At 35.7% G+C, this 18,114-nt stretch overlaps 1 protein-coding gene across 1 annotated transcript in view; it reads right to left on the bottom strand.

Moving 5' to 3' along the window:
- CSNK1G3 (casein kinase 1, gamma 3) overlaps nt 1–17,017 on the bottom strand; it is a gene marked incomplete at its 3' end in the record, with an annotated part of 30,064 nt that extends 13,047 nt beyond the window's left edge. Inside the window, exons 1-4 of the mRNA XM_009709350.1 lie at nt 16,877–17,017; nt 15,305–15,539; nt 3,884–3,969; nt 3,669–3,753 (exon numbers count right to left, since the gene is read on the bottom strand). Of these exons, the coding sequence (XP_009707652.1) occupies nt 3,669–3,753; nt 3,884–3,969; nt 15,305–15,539; nt 16,877–16,975 (505 nt within the window). The remainder of the gene's footprint in view (nt 1–3,668; nt 3,754–3,883; nt 3,970–15,304; nt 15,540–16,876) is intronic.
- Nucleotides 17,018–18,114: the final 1,097 nt, after the last annotated feature.

The following is an 18,114-nucleotide window of genomic DNA, read 5'->3' as shown; positions in this document are numbered from 1 at the left end:
CAGGTACTATAAGAAAGAACTGAAGTACTGAAAGAGCGAAGAGGGCAAGAACCTAACCATACTGAAAGTTTTGTTCATTCAGACTTCATTCATCCACACCTTCCTGTTATAGAAAGGAAGAAAGGAAAAAAAAAAAGAGGGGGAAAAAAGTCACACTGCAGTGGTTTGGAATAGAGTACTGCAAAACTTCTCACAATCTGGTATGGATCAAGTGAAGCACATAACCCAAGTCCTTGGACATGAGCTCCAGGCAGACAGACCTCTTAAAATCTAACTTGTTTAGGAAACTTTATAGCTCATGAAAGAGTAGGAAACCAATCACTGGCAAGCCATTCTGAGAAAAGCAGTGACTCCCCACTCCCAAGCCAAAAAGGTTGTTCACATAGTCCCAAAGAGAGAGTCCCAAACAAGAGAAGGCACCTCTATATGACCAGAAAGTCAGAAGATGAGTAAGGTTCAAAGTAGATGCCACCAGCATTCCCTGATTCTATGAAGAGGTATGTAGGTATGTAGGTCAGAAGCAGCACAACAGTATCACCGCACACTCACCCTGACCCAGACATCACATTCCAGTACCTCTGCAGAAGCTGATATTTTATGGTACAAACAAGGTGCTGTAAGAAGCCTGTCTTCTAACAGAGGATGTCTGAGAAGTGCAGAGGCAGTGCTAAGATTGAGCTATACTAAGTCAAACTCTCTCAGAGATCTGTGTTAGGAGGAGGGAGTATTGAAGGTTTGATGCTAGCTTGGTAACAAATATGTGAGGCAGCATCGTGTTGGTGCTGTCATGAATGTACCACAGGACAATGGTGCTGAGACATCCCAAATTACTCAGTTCTGACAAAAATACAGTATTAAGCACTATGTTTTAGGCATGAGCACATGCAGCAGTAGATAGGAGGAATTCCTTGGCACCTAAGATCCAACTCTGCAGACAAGTAAGATTCTTCAGAAATAGTTGCCAAGGAGATCAGTGTTTGAAGAAGGCAAAGAGAAACGCTGATACCTTGCTAGGGATCTCTGTAACTATACATTCCCAACATAAACCAGAAATCAAAGCATGCAAGGCATGTCTTCAGAGGTATGAAGGTTGGAACTGGGCCTTTTAATGAATCTGTTTCAACTGGCTGACTCCAAAAAATCAAATACCACCCTTATCATGCATTTGAAGCAGAAACTCCAGAGTTTAAATCATTGCTCATACTTTACACAAGGCTTGAAACAGCAGTAGTGTTGCACACTCAAAGACAGTATAATTCCACATAACAGGGGATGAAGTGTTTCACATCTGACAAAGATCAAAGTATCTTTCACTGATACTACAAAGTTCTCTTGCCTTGTGGGATATCCATCAGCTAGCTCAGTCCGTAGACTTGACTGAAAAGAACTGAATTGATGGCGGATGTACTTCTCATTCTATTCTACGTCTTAAGTGACAAGAAGGACAGAAAAAGGTAGAAAATCCTCAGATATCTGACATGTAAAAACCTCCATATACAAGAATGTTTGTTAGGAAAATGTATGTATGTACTATCAAAGAAGTTTTATCTTTTCCCTGTTCCATTTTCACATCCAACTCTGTCAACAAGCATGTACTTGATTAAATTTGGCAGAAATAGTCCACTAGATATATGAAGCTACTCATGCACAATTATTTCCAGGCATTGCACCATATATACCTTAAAGGAGCTATTTAAAAGGATTCTAGCACAAAAATCAACATGCAAGACATGCATGCATTATTGGATGCAGGAGACTTATATTCCAGAACAGGTCTTCCCCACACACACATTTAAACTTTTGTCAATTCACCAAACATATATTCAGACGTGAGCTCTAAGTTCTGTAACAGTCAATTTCACTTGATTTTTTTTTCCTAAAATACACAGAAGAAAGTGAAGTGAAAAACGTAAGAAAAATTGATAATGGACTAATTTTTACCATAGGACTGGAAAGAACTTCAAAATGCCATCTAGTACACCACCCTAGCCCATAGAAAATCAGTTACAGCCTTGTCCGTCCGGTTTGTTTTCACACAACTCCAGTGAAAGAAGCTCCATAGTCTCCCTGGCAATGCCAATCACTTCATGCTCTTCACTTTATTTGAACACAGGAGTTCAAGTCCAAACTTCACTGCTTTGGATTACATCCATTACTTCGTCCTAGCTGCTGTGGATGTAAAACTGATTCTTTGCATGTTTGTAGCAGCCAAAGCATACAGGAGAACTTCTTTCCCTCACCATCTTGACCAAATCAATCATCATTCCTTCAGCCTTTGGTGATAGGTCTAGCAAATATGGCATATAAGCACTGCCATTTCTTTATGAGATACTGAAAAAATAGGATACATTTTCTTGAAGTACAGTCCATAAAACTGAACATACTGCTTCAGCAGAGGCTTTGCAGAATCAAGTAGAGTGGAAATGGCAATTCATGTGTTTTTCAGGTTACATCCTGTTTATATAATCCATTTTAGTATTGGGTGTTTTGTTTGTGTCTTTAAAAAAACCCCAAACACTATAGCAGCATATTGTTCACTTGCATTTACTCTGTGACTGAGTCATTACCTAAGGAACTTTCCCATATCCAGTAATTCTTAATTTGGATTTGATCCTATCTTCATATACTGCTCAGAATATGATTTACTGAACTGTACCTTCTATTTTTAAGACTGTATTTGTAATCTTTTAGGATCCTTTCATTCTAACCTCACCGTCAAGCCTACAAATTTCAAACACAGCATTTGCATGTTTAATAAATATTCTCAATTATACAAGGCACTCAAAAATACCAAACAGATGCAGCAAAGATCTCTATGGAATACCATTTCATATTTCAAATTTGGCAACAATGTACTTAACTACTTCAAACTGTCTTACACTTTTCTTCCCATAGTAGATTCCTCCTGGTTATGCTTTCAAGACTACTTGTGAGGATATTTTAAAAAAGCGTCAAAAGCAAAAGTACTAAGATCTCATGACATAAAACATCTGCCTCCTGTCCACAAGGCCTGCTGTGGACAGGATTTCCTTTCATAAGAGGAAATCAAATCATTTTGTCATGAGCTATTCTCAGCAAATCCATTTTGCCTATTAATGATATTCTGATTACTTTTCAAGGTGTTTATTTTATTTTGGCAAAATTGTGTCCATGTCACATGTGTGTGTTCCCTGTCCCAAGCCAAATAGTCCAACTTTAAAAATATGTCATATTTGCCTCTCTCCAGTTTTCCAACACCTCATTGATTCTCCATGCACTTAAAAAGAACTAGAAGTGACACCTGAAACTACTTGCACAGTATTTTAAATACTATTTCAAGTTGTTCCTAATGCAGCTTGTTTTAAAAAGGAGTATGGTACCAGATTTGAGCTGAAAAGTCTTGCAAAATTTTATGTGTGAAGATACAAGTGTAGACTAGTTGATCACTGTAAGAATATGATTCATAATGGTTTTTAATTGTTCCTTTAGAAGAATCTACCTTTGAAGAACACCAGCATTAGCTTACTCCTGCTTCAAAGGATAATTCTTGTATCTATTGCCATAATATACAATACACTTATTTGCAAGCATTATTTTTTTAATTTTTGATACCAGATATTAAATAATTATCTATGCCAGTTTTGTTTTCTAGATCAATACACAACATTTTTATTAACAGCAGACATTACCTGGGAAGTTTTCACACAGTACTTCTACAGAGGTTGCTCGTTTTGTGTCTCCAATTTTCTGGTAACGTTCTTTTAATGTATCAGCCTATCACACAAGAACAAAACAAGCTTCTGAAGTTATACAGCTTGCAGATAAGCTTTCAAAAAGAAAAAGATCATGGCAAGAAAGGCTGATGATTTGAAATAGGATAGAGGAAGATATCAAAAACTACTACCTTTAAACCTTGCCATGGAAGGCTTCCTCTGAGAAAATACATAAACATATGACCTAAAGCTTCCAAATCATCTCTTCTACTTTGCTCTGAAACAAAATTCAAATATTAGAACATTTAATCTGCATAATTTTACATTGCATTTAAAAGGTTAGCTTTCAAATTACGTAAAAATGATTGGAAGGTATAAAGTACTCGAAATCAAACTGAGCATGTGGGGGACTTCCTGTCTACTATGGACTCCATTAAGAACACAGCTAAAGCAAAAAAAAGCAGATGCAGACCGCAGGTATATTCATCTCAATAGTACTTCGAACAAATTATCTTGCTGTAAGAAATCGTTTTTATTTTAAAATATATTTTGACCCTTTACATATATAATTGCAGTTTAATTCCAGTATTATTTTTTTTGATCCACTAGTTGTGAACTTGACACAATTTAGGAAAGCTTCAATTGAATTCATTTTCCTCTAAAAAATCATGGAAAAGAGGTTATGTTTCTCAGAGACCCCTTACAGAAGTTTCCAAGTAAGCCAAAGGTAGACTGAAGAAGGCTCAGAAGTCTTAATATTTGATCAGAAAGCAGCATGGAGAGGCATGCACATACGGTCTGCTCTGAAGTCTACTTGACTTAAAAGCTAAGTTATAGAAGACAATGCCTACAAGGCGACAATTTTACTACAATTTGTAGTATGGTAGTGGCAGTCCTTCAAAAAGTCCACAGAAGGTTAAAGAAAAAGGAAAGTAACAAGCAAAATACAATACAATTTAAGTTCAAAGTTTTAAAGATACATTCCGTATTATTTTTAAATAAAATCCATTATTCTTAGGAAAACTGAATGTAATAAAGAAAAGTAAACCTTTAAATGACTATTAGAAAACAGATTTTTACATTTTCACCTGACTTCATACTGTATTGCTGTTGAAACAACTGTTACAGTGCAATATGTTCTCTAGTAAGAGGTAGTATCTACCTCTAACTTTGATTTCCTCCCTGACATAAGGCAGAAAATCAAAATATTACCATATTTTCTGCCCAATATTTTCACAAAGACAAAATCACTATGCTTCGACAGCCAGAGAAATGGAGCAGAAAAGTAAACGAAAAAATGTTTGTCAGATTTTGAACACAGGAAAGTTATCAAAGGCAACCTGGCTTTGATCTGATCAACACAAAATATTGCCACAAATACACTGCATCTGAAAAACAATTCTTAATTTTCATATAAAAAGAATGATTTACTTATTACTCTGTTTTCTATCCCTGTCTTCTCATTTGAATGCTGAGTAAACACATACTAGCAAATGAGTAAGAAAATACTAAAAAAATGTAGAGCATAGGGTACATCTAGCTCCTTATTTCATCACACATCTCCCAGCCATATAAGGCTCTTTCACAGACATTTCTCCTTCTCCCATTTCCATGTTTCCAATTTGCTTGCCAACATTCTTCTTGCTTGTATCCACTCCTCCACTCTTCTTGTCCACTGCTGCCACTTTTCTCAGCAAGCGCCCTCCAGACAATCTGGTCTTATTTTTCTCTGCCAATCCTGCAACATCTCACTTGCTGACCATATGCTATCCTGATAAAATCACGTAGGTTGACAAGAGAGCAGGAATAAGCAGCAGAGTTCTGTGCCTGACAGGTTTCAGTACATGAAAGAAACGCTGACCCCAGTTGCCGGCAGAAATCCTGTGCTTTTTCTGATAGGGTGGACATGGAGATAATGAGTACTTCATGAGTACTGCTCCCAACAAACGTTTTGTGCAATGCAGTGTGTGCTTTATGTAAGACAGATCAGTGGTAAGATGGTGGCAAAGCATACAAAAATGTTACAAGTGCACAACAGACGGCCCATCTAAGAGCAACACTAAGGTATGGTCCACAAAAATGTATTGCAAGGTTCTATTTAGTCTTTCCCAAGGGACAATAATTCCTCTCTTTTGCATTAATTTCTACAGGAGATGCTTATGAAAAATAAACATCCCCTTTAAAAAAAAAAAAAACAAACCCAAAAACCTTATTGAGGCAACTGCTGCTTCACTGAAAGTCCTTTCTGCGAAAGGAGAAATTTTCAACCTTTACCCTGAAACGATTTTTAATGAAGAGGATTTTTATTTTGTTTTAAATGAGCTTTGGATCATTGGAGATATCTCTCTAGGATAGCTCTGTGGGAGCTACTTCTAGGATACACCATTTGAAGGCCCTTAAGAATCTGCTATGGGAAAGGATTTTGTTTGTTTCAATTTTTAGGGAAGGGGACCATTACTTAGAATGCATTTGAGTTCTTCACTGATCACTTTGGAGTAACTGAAAAAAACTGTAGTCAAATATCATTTCCTATGGATGGAATACTTCAAGATAAGCCTAAGAAACAGGAAATCCAAAGATTATATTGCTATTGTTGGAAGAAGGACCTCTGAAAACTGGAAAAAAAAAAAATAGCAGTGGACTAGCTGGAACACAAAAGAGTTTCAAGTACCAGATGGAGAAGGGGTTGTTGATGTATGCTGATCCTAGTGCATCACAATTTAGTAAGACTGAAAGGATCCATTGCCTAAAAGGTAATACAATCTTAAGATAACAAACACACAATAAAGGTTTAGGGCACACGGTCTCTTCTCTCTCAAGAAGGTCACCTGACACTAGCTAAATTAGTAAGAAACTAGTACCTGTTATTTAGTTCACAAGCTATAAATTAATCATCTTGCTTCAAATAGGTTGATTTTAGTAAGATCCAGAACCTCATTCAGCAGGCTATCTCCAGAAATTATCTTTTTTTAGCATACATGGTGAAGTAACCACAACACAGGTCAAACAACAGACATTCAGTCTTCAGCGAGTATCCATTATAAACGTATATTCCCTTCCAAAGAAAGTTTTACTGTTTGTTGTAGGAATGCTGAAACAGTAGAAACATGCTGTTTGGATCAGAAAACACAGTATTAGCTACTGGGATGATTACATGGTTTGATACACAGACTCGTTACTGTAATCACAAAGTAGATGGAAAGTGACAATCTACACATCCTGAACTGCCAGTCCATAAAGTTTAGCAAAAATAAATTTGAAAGTTATCACCCAGAGTTTGTAGTCTTACTAAAAATTATACGATTCCACACAATAATATAATTTGAGGGAAAGAATAGCATCCCTTCCTGACCAAAATCATCAATCCTAAATTTAATGATCCTGGCTCATCAAAACAAAGTTGTATGCCAATTTTACCATAAACACACATTGTATGCCACTGTTGTGTTAAGAATAATATGGACTTTACGGAAAAAATCCTGTTTTCAGTTATGCCTTTAATTAAGGGAGCAAAGGCTTATTTACCTCAGTTTATATTAGAAGCACTAGTTCATACAATTACGGATTTGTAAGGTTAGCTTACACAGGAAAAGGTATTTATCAAAGGCAGCTAAAATCTTGCCCCTGAGGCCCAGCAATAATTCAGTGGGTATGAGAAGGAGACTAGTGACCTTCCTATGGGGTTCTAGGTCTGGAAAAGGACTTCATCCTGCATCACTGGCTCAGTGACAGGTGAAAGTTGCCAGGACTCCTGGAGGGCCAGCACCACAAATCACAGTCTGTAACTGCAGAAAACATTTTTTTCATTGAGTTTCTGGAAAAACTCCAGGATTTAGGCTAATACAATTCTAGGTCCAAACATTTATTAATGTCTTACAATAAGAAATGCACTAAAATTGACACAATGTAGAACTATTTTTTGCTGGGTTACATTACAAAGAAGTCTGGATCCCAGAAAACTGATTTTAAGTCTAGAACATATGACAGCTCTAGCAACAGAGTAGATCTACTATAAAGGGAAGGGTGGGGTTCTTTGGTTTTTTTTAAAGATAAGCACTGTTCAAAGACCTTAATTTGGTCTTCTAATTAGCACTGAAGAGCAGAGTTCTTTCATTCCCAAAAGAGTCTCAGGCATTCATTGTAAGATAACTAACCTCTGCCTCTTCAATAATTAAGCATTGCCAAGAAAAGACCAATACAACCAAGGATATTGGTTGTTCCCCAGAAACCACTGGAGATAGCCATATTATAGCAATTACAACTTCATGTGACTACACTTCCTGTAGCCAAATAACTTAGACAATTCAGTAGGCTGTTTTTCTGAATTCAGGGAAATCCCCAAACAATTACGAATTTAGATTTCCAGCAGATACAGAAAATTGTAGGACTTTTACAGACACAGATTTTTGTCTTAAGCTTCCAGTCAGAATCTATGTTCTCCGGGATCCCTCTCTCCCTTCCTGAAAATGAAGAGGACTGGAAAAGAAGCATGGAGTAATTTTATCCCCAAGAGAAATTACCTTGTAGAAGCAAGGGCACCAGCTACATGCTGGTAAGGACAGCAGAATATTTGTATTTCCTGCAAACAGCTATCTGAATAAAGTCACATTGTTTTTCACATAGACAAAATACCTTCTATTCCAGATACAAGCTCCTAGCTTGGCACGAAACTACCATAAACCCTTGATCAAACATCTGTTTCTAGAACAAAAGATTACTGAAATAATTGGCTACATGTTCAGTAACTATACATCACCTTCTATACACAGCTCAAAAGACTGGGCCTTGGTAATTTTGTGTAAGTTTCAACTAAACATATGCAAACATTTAAAGTCTTTCTAGCTACTATGTACTTGTTATGACAGTTTTAAACACTACGGATCCTAAAACATACTTTTGATCAAAAGACAACGTACTTTCTTATTCATACACACTGCCATAGAACAAATAACAGTTAAACACACACATTCTTGAAATCAACCTATAAGAGAATGTGAATTTGACAGTCTCCTTTTTTACTGAAAACACTTTACTTTTACAAGGGTCAACTGACACCTTGGACAGTCAAGCAGCAGCAAAACTAACGCATGTATTACTATCAGACCATTCAAGATGCTGGGAAAATTACGTACAGACTAAAAATATTGCCCTAAAAAAAATTTCTCTTACTACCAGTATTTTCAGTGCTGAATGTATCCTATACACCACTGCCTGTGCAACCAAAGGGATAAAAGAGCTTGAAGAGCTTCAGTGTTCTGCATGTCCCACTGCATAAATTAAAGAAATATTACATTTTTAGAGGGGAATCACAGAACATACAGAAAAAACAAACTCTGCATAAAGGAGAGGCTATGAAAATAAGAGCCCCATTCATACTGTTCATTGTTTGTTAGACCTAAGAGATGATGCCAAATAGCTCTTTGTCACCCAAGAAATGCCTGCAAAATAATCAGGTCAAGAAGAATCACTGCTCTGAGTTTGAACTGAAGCAGAGTTATTACATGAGGTTGAGCTCCTTTGCATGGTTTAGCAACATCACTGTAAAGATTTCAGAAAGGCATTCGAAACCTTTTCCACCTCCATTTAAGAATTATCTATATATTTGACAATCTCCTGTGAGAAGGAACTACAGCAAAGTGAGACAAGCTACAGAAAATATTAGCTTTGTCATAGCTACCTTGGCCAGAGAAGTCAAAAAATACCTATCCACTCTCCCTCATAGTTTTGCATCAGGCTGAGAGGTACAGAACTACCTATGATATACATGTGAAATTCAGCAGAACTTTCATACATATTAAAGTTACCATTAGTCAAAAATAAACCTGTTCAACCCGAGATCAAGATTCTACTTAAGGAGTGGAAAAGTCTCCCTTGAAGGAGAAAATGTCATTTACCACGTTTCTGCGCTAATATCAGACATGGAATCCCCTCAAAATTCAGTTGTGTTCTCCAATTAATTACCAGTTTTATATTTTGGTTTATTTTCCTAAACGATATGGGGTAGGAGTATCATTTTAGGACTGAAAAAGTTTACTTGATTTTAAAATTGATTGTATCACCTTAAGCTGACACTAACTTGGTATACCAAGCTTGAAAAATAAAGTGAATGCTTCCTCTATTTGAGGAACTTGTGTTCTAAAAGTTAGGTTTAGGAAGCTCAAACCCTGCTATTAAGTTTTTAGAAGTGTTCTCAGTGTGAAATATTCATGACACTATCAGGAAATACCAGTATTTATACTATTATTTTTCAAATGAAAAATCATTCAAACTAATCTTAAAGCTCTTTGGCCCTAATATGGCTTAACAACAATACAATTTCAGTCTTTACTTGGTGAAGAATAATAAATCTAGCAAACCTGGCAAGTTTACAATGGTTCAGCTACTTTTTACACATTTTTTACTATGTGAACGTATACAGAATTAAGGCCAGCTCCATACACAATGCATTTTTGGATGGGTAAATGGATTGGGAGGTCTTTAGTTATATTTAAATTACCTGGAATATGCTATTATACTGTTTTAATTAAGAGAGTGCTTCTTATTAAGAATTTCAAAACCCACTGACCTCAATGATGACAAGACTTGGAGGCACAACTAATCTGTCATCATTGTGGTCATAACTAGAAAATATCATAGCACTGTAGTAAATACTGCTGTATTATAAAGATAAGATTCTCTGTCCATTTTCAAACACTAAAAGAACTGCTCAAATAAAACTGGCATACTGTACTTAATTTCTAACGTGAGGGAAAGGCCGAAAAGTGTTCTAGATGGCTAGTTCTCAGACATGGTTTCGACATCATTGTGGAAATAAATTTAACAAAAGAAGGAAAGTGATTCCTATTTTTACACAACTATAAAACAATAACAAGACAGAAATATTAGTTTAAGCTCATGACCATTACCTCTAATAAATATTAAATACAAAAGGTAATAAATAAACCTTTTAGCCATCTGACAAACTTCCAACTACAACTACTGGAACCGTAACAACTTAATGGGGTAAGAAAGTGGGGAAACTTTTCTGTTGTGTATATACTACAGGAACATGTATTACTGGCACAGGTTGCCCGAAGTGGTTGTGGAGTCTCCCTCCTTGGAGATATTCAAAAGCCATCTCGACATGGTCCTGGAAAACCAGCTCCATGTGGCTTTCCTTAAGCAAGGAGGTTGGACAAGATGACCTCCAGAGGTCCCTGCCAACCTCAGCTATTCTGCAATCAGCAGCACACTACTGGAATCTTTCTTTACTTGCCGATGGTCACCAGACACTTCTGTAACGAGGAAAGGAGCCACAGTGGCCACGATGCTATGGCAAATGGGGATGCTGATAATTAAACTGTCCACTACTGAAACAGATAACCAGTACCTTCTTATTTTGAAACAGTTTCTCATAACCAGTACCTTCTAATTTTGAGACATTTTCTGAGACTACTAGCAGTTGAAGATGCACAAAACAGAGTAAGGGTAATATCCTGATGCCCTGAAGTATGAGTTGAAATGAGAGATTCTCCTCTCCTTTCCCCCATCCACATGAAAACATGCGGGTAAACAGTTGAAAGTAAAGATAGCTGTCAGCTCTGAAGTAGCCACTGTCTAACAAAACTGACCTTTGGAAGCTATTGGTGACTGTGGAAGATGAGTATCAGATGGCTGACACTGAGTTTGGCCTTCCCCTTACACCCTGAAATTGCAGCCCTGTGGCAGAGATAACTGAACACTTTGTGAATCAGCCCCTGAAACACAACAAGGTTTTAGCGCAGTTTAGATTTCAACGAATTGAAAGTTTTGTTAGCTTTAATACCCAATGCTGAAACCCTCAGTTGTTCATAATTTTCTTCATTATCCATTTGGTCTTCCTTTCCATGACAACTATTACCAATCATCATTCCTTCCTTCTACAAGTCAGCATCAACTTCGGCAGCCCAACTTTTAATCTGCTACGGCACTGCAAGCTATATATGTTTTAACCTGGAACCTACAGTAACCTGCTACACAATTTCTTGTAAAATTTACTTTCATCAATTTATTAAAAATCTTGAAATTCTTAAACTTATCACTATATTCTACTTATAGAGAATAAACAGAGAGAATAAACTATTTAGAATGAATACTAATAAACAGTTTTTAAAGATATGAACTACAAATATGGTAATTTGCATTTTTAACTCTGTAGATTGCTTTGCAGACACTAGTTATGCAAAAGTGCACATTAGTATATCTTTCAAAGGAATCACTATTCATACTATTTTATAAAGATTACTTTTGCTTTTAAAAAAATCTTGCTGCTCAGTGAAGAGCTGAGTAAAAAAGTATATGAAGACATTGTCATACCTCAGGTATTGAAAAAGTTCTGGAGAAGGACAGAATGTCCTGGAATCTAAATATGGAAACGAAGGCTATTTAAATACTTAAGTCAAGTTTCAAAATTCAGGCCCCTTTAGCTCTCTTGTCTATGTCAACCTTGTTCACAAATTATTTATTTGAAGGAATGACACTTCCAGAATTTGCTTATATTATCAGAAAAGAAAGTCTGTAAGAATGATAACAAAAAAAATTTCCCTCAAACTACCAAGACTCAACTTGCCAGCAAAAGGAAGACATATCCCACCTGTTTCATTTAATCTCTTCAACTACAACATGACAGTTAAACTTTGTATGTTTAACCTCTTTATGTATGAAAGCTTTCATCTTAAAAAGAAGAAAAGCAGACTGGGTAACTGTTTCACAGCTGCTCCATTACATATAAAACCACTTACTAAGCTTAGCCAAGCAAGATGTATTCCAGGATGCTCACAAAGACAAGAGTCTCAATTACTTCTCACAAGACTTGGTTTTTATTCTAGATATTAAATGTGTTTCTTTGACAGTCAGTATTGTTGAAATCTGTGCATTCTTGATGTATGAGTACAAAAAATTACACCAGTGCTTTGCAGAAACTCTCTCAAATATCTGTTACTTACCTTAATTAATTCTATACTTTGTACAGAAGCAATTCCAAAAAACTGAAAAGATGGGCACAAAAGCACAATCTCCCACCTTTAAAAAGGAAAGCAATTATTATTTTGTCTTATTTTCAGGACTTCCTCCTAAAAACACACATATAAGGAAGGTAGCCACCCTATGAAGACGTCTCCAGGATGCGGGACTGCCAATGAGACTCTAAAAGCAATTCAGAAGGCTGCCTCCAAAATAGGCATCAGATACAAAAGGAAGACAGTTACACATTAAACAACACTTTTCCCATTTCCCTAAAAAAAATATACAGTGTGCAAATATGTAGAAAGTTGTTTAAATTTAGGTGTATAGTACCCAAATAGAAGTCTTATCAAATGACTGGGATTGCCTTTCAGCAATTCTCTGATTCAGTGACTTCTGACCGTATGCTTCTAATGATCTGGGGATTTTATACACACTGCTAATCTTGCATATGGATACATAACATAACCATAATTACACCTGCTTTTTTCTCCCTGCTTAATGAGAAATTTGAGTTTGTTTTAGGAATCTGTATGAAGAAAGCAAGATCAACTCATGCCAACCAGAACTGGTTTGCACATCACGAAATTAAATCCTTCAGCTTTGCTTGTGAAGAAACAAAGAAGCCAGAGGATGCAGAGAGGCAAGTCAGGCGAAATACAATTCAAAACTAATTTTAAATTATAAAGTAAGATTTGGCCATGTGAAATCAATATCCTTTTCAAATATCAACACAGAAAACACCTTCATTCATCATCAGTTAAACGTACCTGCTTAAGTCTTCCTCCTATCTGCATTAAAGATTTGCACATTTTGTTTAATTTGAAAAAGCTCCACATGCTTTAACTTGCCTGGAGATGGTACAAATTTCACAAGTATTCTGTCTTGAAGTGTGTTCAGTGAGTTTCATAAACATAGATACACATCTGCCAAAGAATGCACTAAACCATAATTCTATATATTCTTTCTCTACATTTTCATAGAAAAGGATATCTGAAGTCAGTTTAGTAGGCAAGAAAGTTAGACAGGTCTTTCAGCTCGATTTATTTTGAGACTAAGGCAAGCACCAAGAGAAAAGCAGAAATTCACAGAACACCGTCATACTGATTAAGTAAAAAAATTTTTGCCTGTAGACAAGGTATTTCAATTCCTTTTTAAAAAAAGCATAAAAGCTGAACACACATGCCTAATTACTGTCCTTTAAAGGAAATCTATTATGACTTTATTACAAAAAAAAAACCACATTAAATTGAACTACATTTGAGGTGATGGAAGATGTCCAAAGAAGAGCAACAAAGCTAGTGAAGGGTTTAGTGCACAAGTCCTGTGAGGAATGGCTGAGGGAACTGGGTTTGTTTAGCCTGGAGGAGAAGAGGCTGAGGGAAGACGTTATCCCTCTCTACAGCTACCTGAAAGGGGGCTGTAGCGAGGTGGGGGTCAGTCTCTTCTCCCAGGTAACAAGCGATTGGATGAGCAAAATGGCTTCACGTTGCACCAGGGGACGTTTAGATTGGATATTAGGAAAAAATTCTTCACCGAAAGGGTTGTCAGACACTAGAACAGGCTGCCCAGGGAAGTGGTAGAGTCACCATCCCTGGAGGTATTTAGAAGATGTGTAGACGTGGCACTTTGGGACATGGTTTAGCAACAGACTTGGCAGTGTTGGTTAACGGCTGGACTTGATCTTAAGGGTCTTCTCCAACCTAAATGATTCTATGATTCTACATGTTAACTTCATTTCATCAGCTACGGCTGCTAACCACAAGCTACTATGGTCTAATTTTATTGATAAAGCATCTTATTACTATCTGGTTTCTCATTTGCCATATTAACAGAAAGTACCTTTCAACTGTAAGTATTGTGCAACATTTTTTATGAATAATTCAAAGAGCAACCTAATTAGTGATTACCATGCAATGATAAGCAACTGTTTTACACAAATTCAAACATGTCAAACATGTTTTCACCAGAAAACCTCTATATAACTGGAATAAGCAAAGACTGCTTTGAGTGCTCACGCACCTTTCTCCATCCAAAGTTATTCATTCAATAATAACTTTACCTCTTTCTATGTCTCCTGTCATTTCTTTAGGTCACCATATTTACAACACTAGCATAACCTTTAACTATTCTGACAAAGCCTTATAACAGCATATAAGCATTAAAAAAAAAACCAAAAACCAAAGAAATCAGCATAAAATATAAGCTACTTCTATTACACTACATGGTGCATTTCAAAGGGAATAAAAAACTGGCAAAGGAGCATTGAAACTGCAATTTGTTCACTTTGATATCTTTAATAAGCGTATCTACTTCCCACCCACTCCACCATGGTATACACCTAATGTGAAGATGTTATGACACAAAAAGATATACTTCATCTTTCTTTTGTAGATATCTAACAAAAATAACATAATTATTTGCTGAGACACGACCATGATGATTACAGACTCAGAGTACCTTATTCCCATAAACAGTATTTCCTTAAGCACAAACTATAATTTTGCACAGTTCACAGAACTTGCAGTTCTTAGGGACTACAGACTGAGAAAAATTACAACTTGAAAACAAGATGATTTCTGACAAACGACAACTGTTGAATTCTTGTCTCTGCACTTAAAAAGTACACGTACCTTTTCCTAAATGTGTATTTATACTCATGTATCTAGCTGTTCCTGTAAGGCTCTTGTGTTCTCGATACGGTATGTGCTTCTTTGTTTCTGGATCTATATACTCCTTTGCCAAACCAAAATCTACAATATGAATAATTTGTTGAGTTTTGTTTCCAGGTCGTCCTATTAAGAAGTTCTCAGGTTTTACATCTCTGTATATCAAGTTCTTTGAATGGACATATTCCATACGAGAAATCTTTAATAAAAGAAAAAAAATGACAGAAAGTTTAGTATAAGCTTCAGGTTGCCACACTAAATTGTGGTAGAAGCTAAAGATCTTACATTGACTTTATATTTAGAGGAAATCACCCCTCCTATTCCCTTAAAACCAAAGGGCTATTGCTCTTAACAAGGTATCTCCAGTTAAAGAGAAAGAAAATTGCACACATCCCGTAAGCAGATATACCACATGGTGTATAAGAAATGTTCACACTGGACATTAGATGTGAATCAGTATATAAAAGAATTTATCTTCTTTAAGAATAGCTGGCACCAAGTATGTCTTGTGTACATTAAAACTATAACCAGAAATTATGTCATCAGCAGTGAGCAGCAAAGTTCCACGTAGATCTATCACATACTAAAGGTATAAATGAGAGTAGCACTGAACATTCACCACTATGCATAGAACCTCCATTCTAGCTGGATCGCTTTGCATCAAAATTTACATATTCAGAAAGGAACATCAAGTATTAAATAAAGATGATCTCTGGATCTGTGAACATTTGTGCATTCTAAAAAATGAACTTTTGTCATTTTGGCTGTAAATAAGCTGAATATGTCTGTATGTCTATAGCTGCAGTCCTGTTATATGATTACAGTCAAGTTTTAAACAGTTATTTTTACCCTTCATGGATAAAAACTTCACTACCTATTTAGGGAAATAGAGGTTCAGTATCATTAATATTTAATAAGGACTTATTTAAAACACATTGTATCAAGGTAAATACGCAAAGCCTTATTTCTCTTTCTCTCTCTCTCTCTCTCTCTCCACTTCCACCCACCCTCAAGTGGGAACCAAATCAGGAAACAAAGAAAAAAAGGGGGGAGGAAATTCTTCATTGAAAAATTCTGTGCTATTTTAGTAATTCTGGAAGGGTTTGGGGTATTTTTTGTTTGTTTGCTTGCCTTCTATCTGAGAATGCTCAGGAAAAATATGCTATTTAGGAATCCCATCATCCAACTGCTTTCATGGATTAAAATTATTTTTATTTCATGAAGATTTTCTTTTTAATTATGTTAAACTAAAATTCATGATTTCAGGTTGTGAATATGAGAACTGCGAAGACACAATGAAAATACATCCATGCAACGATTCTTGAAAAACTAGAACAAAAGTAAATGAAAGTGACATAAGACAGACTTTCTGATAAAACTGTATCACAGGCTCTTTAGAAGCCACCACCACCAATCTAAAAGATGGGAAGTGCAAATCTCTTATGTGAAATAAGCATTTAATCCATTGAAGACTTAATTATTCTAATGAACTTAATTATTCTAATGAACACTCAAATTAACAGCTATTCTACTTACCAACTGTATGGCTATCAGAAGAACAGTTTTAAGAGAAAATGTCCTACCACACAAGTCAAACAAATCTTCCAGACTAGGTCCAAGTAGTTCTAGTACCATAGCGTTGTATTTGCCACACGGGCCAAAATAGTAAACCTGAGGTATTCCATCTGTAAAATGAAGATAGGAAGCAATTATAAAGGGTTAAATAAGATCAATGAGCATATCAATAAAATTTCTACCTGATTTCAAGTTGACCTAAAGTTAAAAATATAATTTTCACACAAAAGCAACAATAAAACGTCGTAAAAACTACAGGTAAAAGAGACAACAGGAATAATGAAGGTAGTATAACTTTCATTAAATATTTTATGAATATTACATGTTTGATGTGCAAAGATTTAAAGCTTTTTATAAAAAATAAAAATCAGAACCTATCTGTTAGGTTTTACGACAATAAATTGAAATACCATTTTTAAAAGGTATGAAGAGAGGCTTAAATAAGCTCCTTTTCGAAAAAATAAGCATTTAAATTAAACTTTTTAAATTAAGGCTATGACAAGCGTACATTCAGGAATAAAATCACCTCATTATCTACAGAAGTCATTTAAAAATCCAAAAGAGATTAATGAATCTTCAAGTTTAATGAGACATTAAGTCTGGACTTTATAGCTATATATAAACGCCTGCTTTAAGAAGCCAGGCAATCCACAAGTTTGAAATTATCATTATTTGAAGCCTTATGATCCAATTTTACTTTCGCCTTTTTGTACATATACATTGTGCGATTATACAATTAAAAATAACTTGATATCATTGCCTGTATTCATCTTGCACTTCCTCATATGCACAGGACCTCTTCCTCATTCAGCGGAATAAATTTTGTTCACTTAAGGAAGCTAGTTACTCCAGACTTTTTTTGCCCTTCAGTATCTATCCTCTGTGTCTCATTTACTCTATATATTCCATACTCTGATACTGTATTTTTCCTTTCATGTCAGCTTTTTTTATGGTGTCCATTGTTACAATACTGTACTATACAGAACTACAAAATCTATTTTCAGAATACCCTAATGAAACAATGGATTTCACCTTCCTTCTCTGTATATAAAATATAAGTTTAAAAATTAAAACATCCCTAACTCTGGGTGTTTTTTTTGTAGTACATCAAGTCTCAAGTTTGTTATACCTTACTAGAGTGCTACTTACACTCACAGCACAGATTTCTAATTGTGCTCTCTATAGCTTTGGGTAAAAAA

Source organism: Cariama cristata, unplaced genomic scaffold, assembly GCF_000690535.1.
Source record: "Cariama cristata isolate BGI_N322 unplaced genomic scaffold, ASM69053v1 scaffold7611, whole genome shotgun sequence".
NCBI lineage: Eukaryota > Metazoa > Chordata > Aves > Cariamiformes > Cariamidae > Cariama > Cariama cristata.
This window is presented reverse-complemented; position numbering and strand designations above follow the sequence as displayed.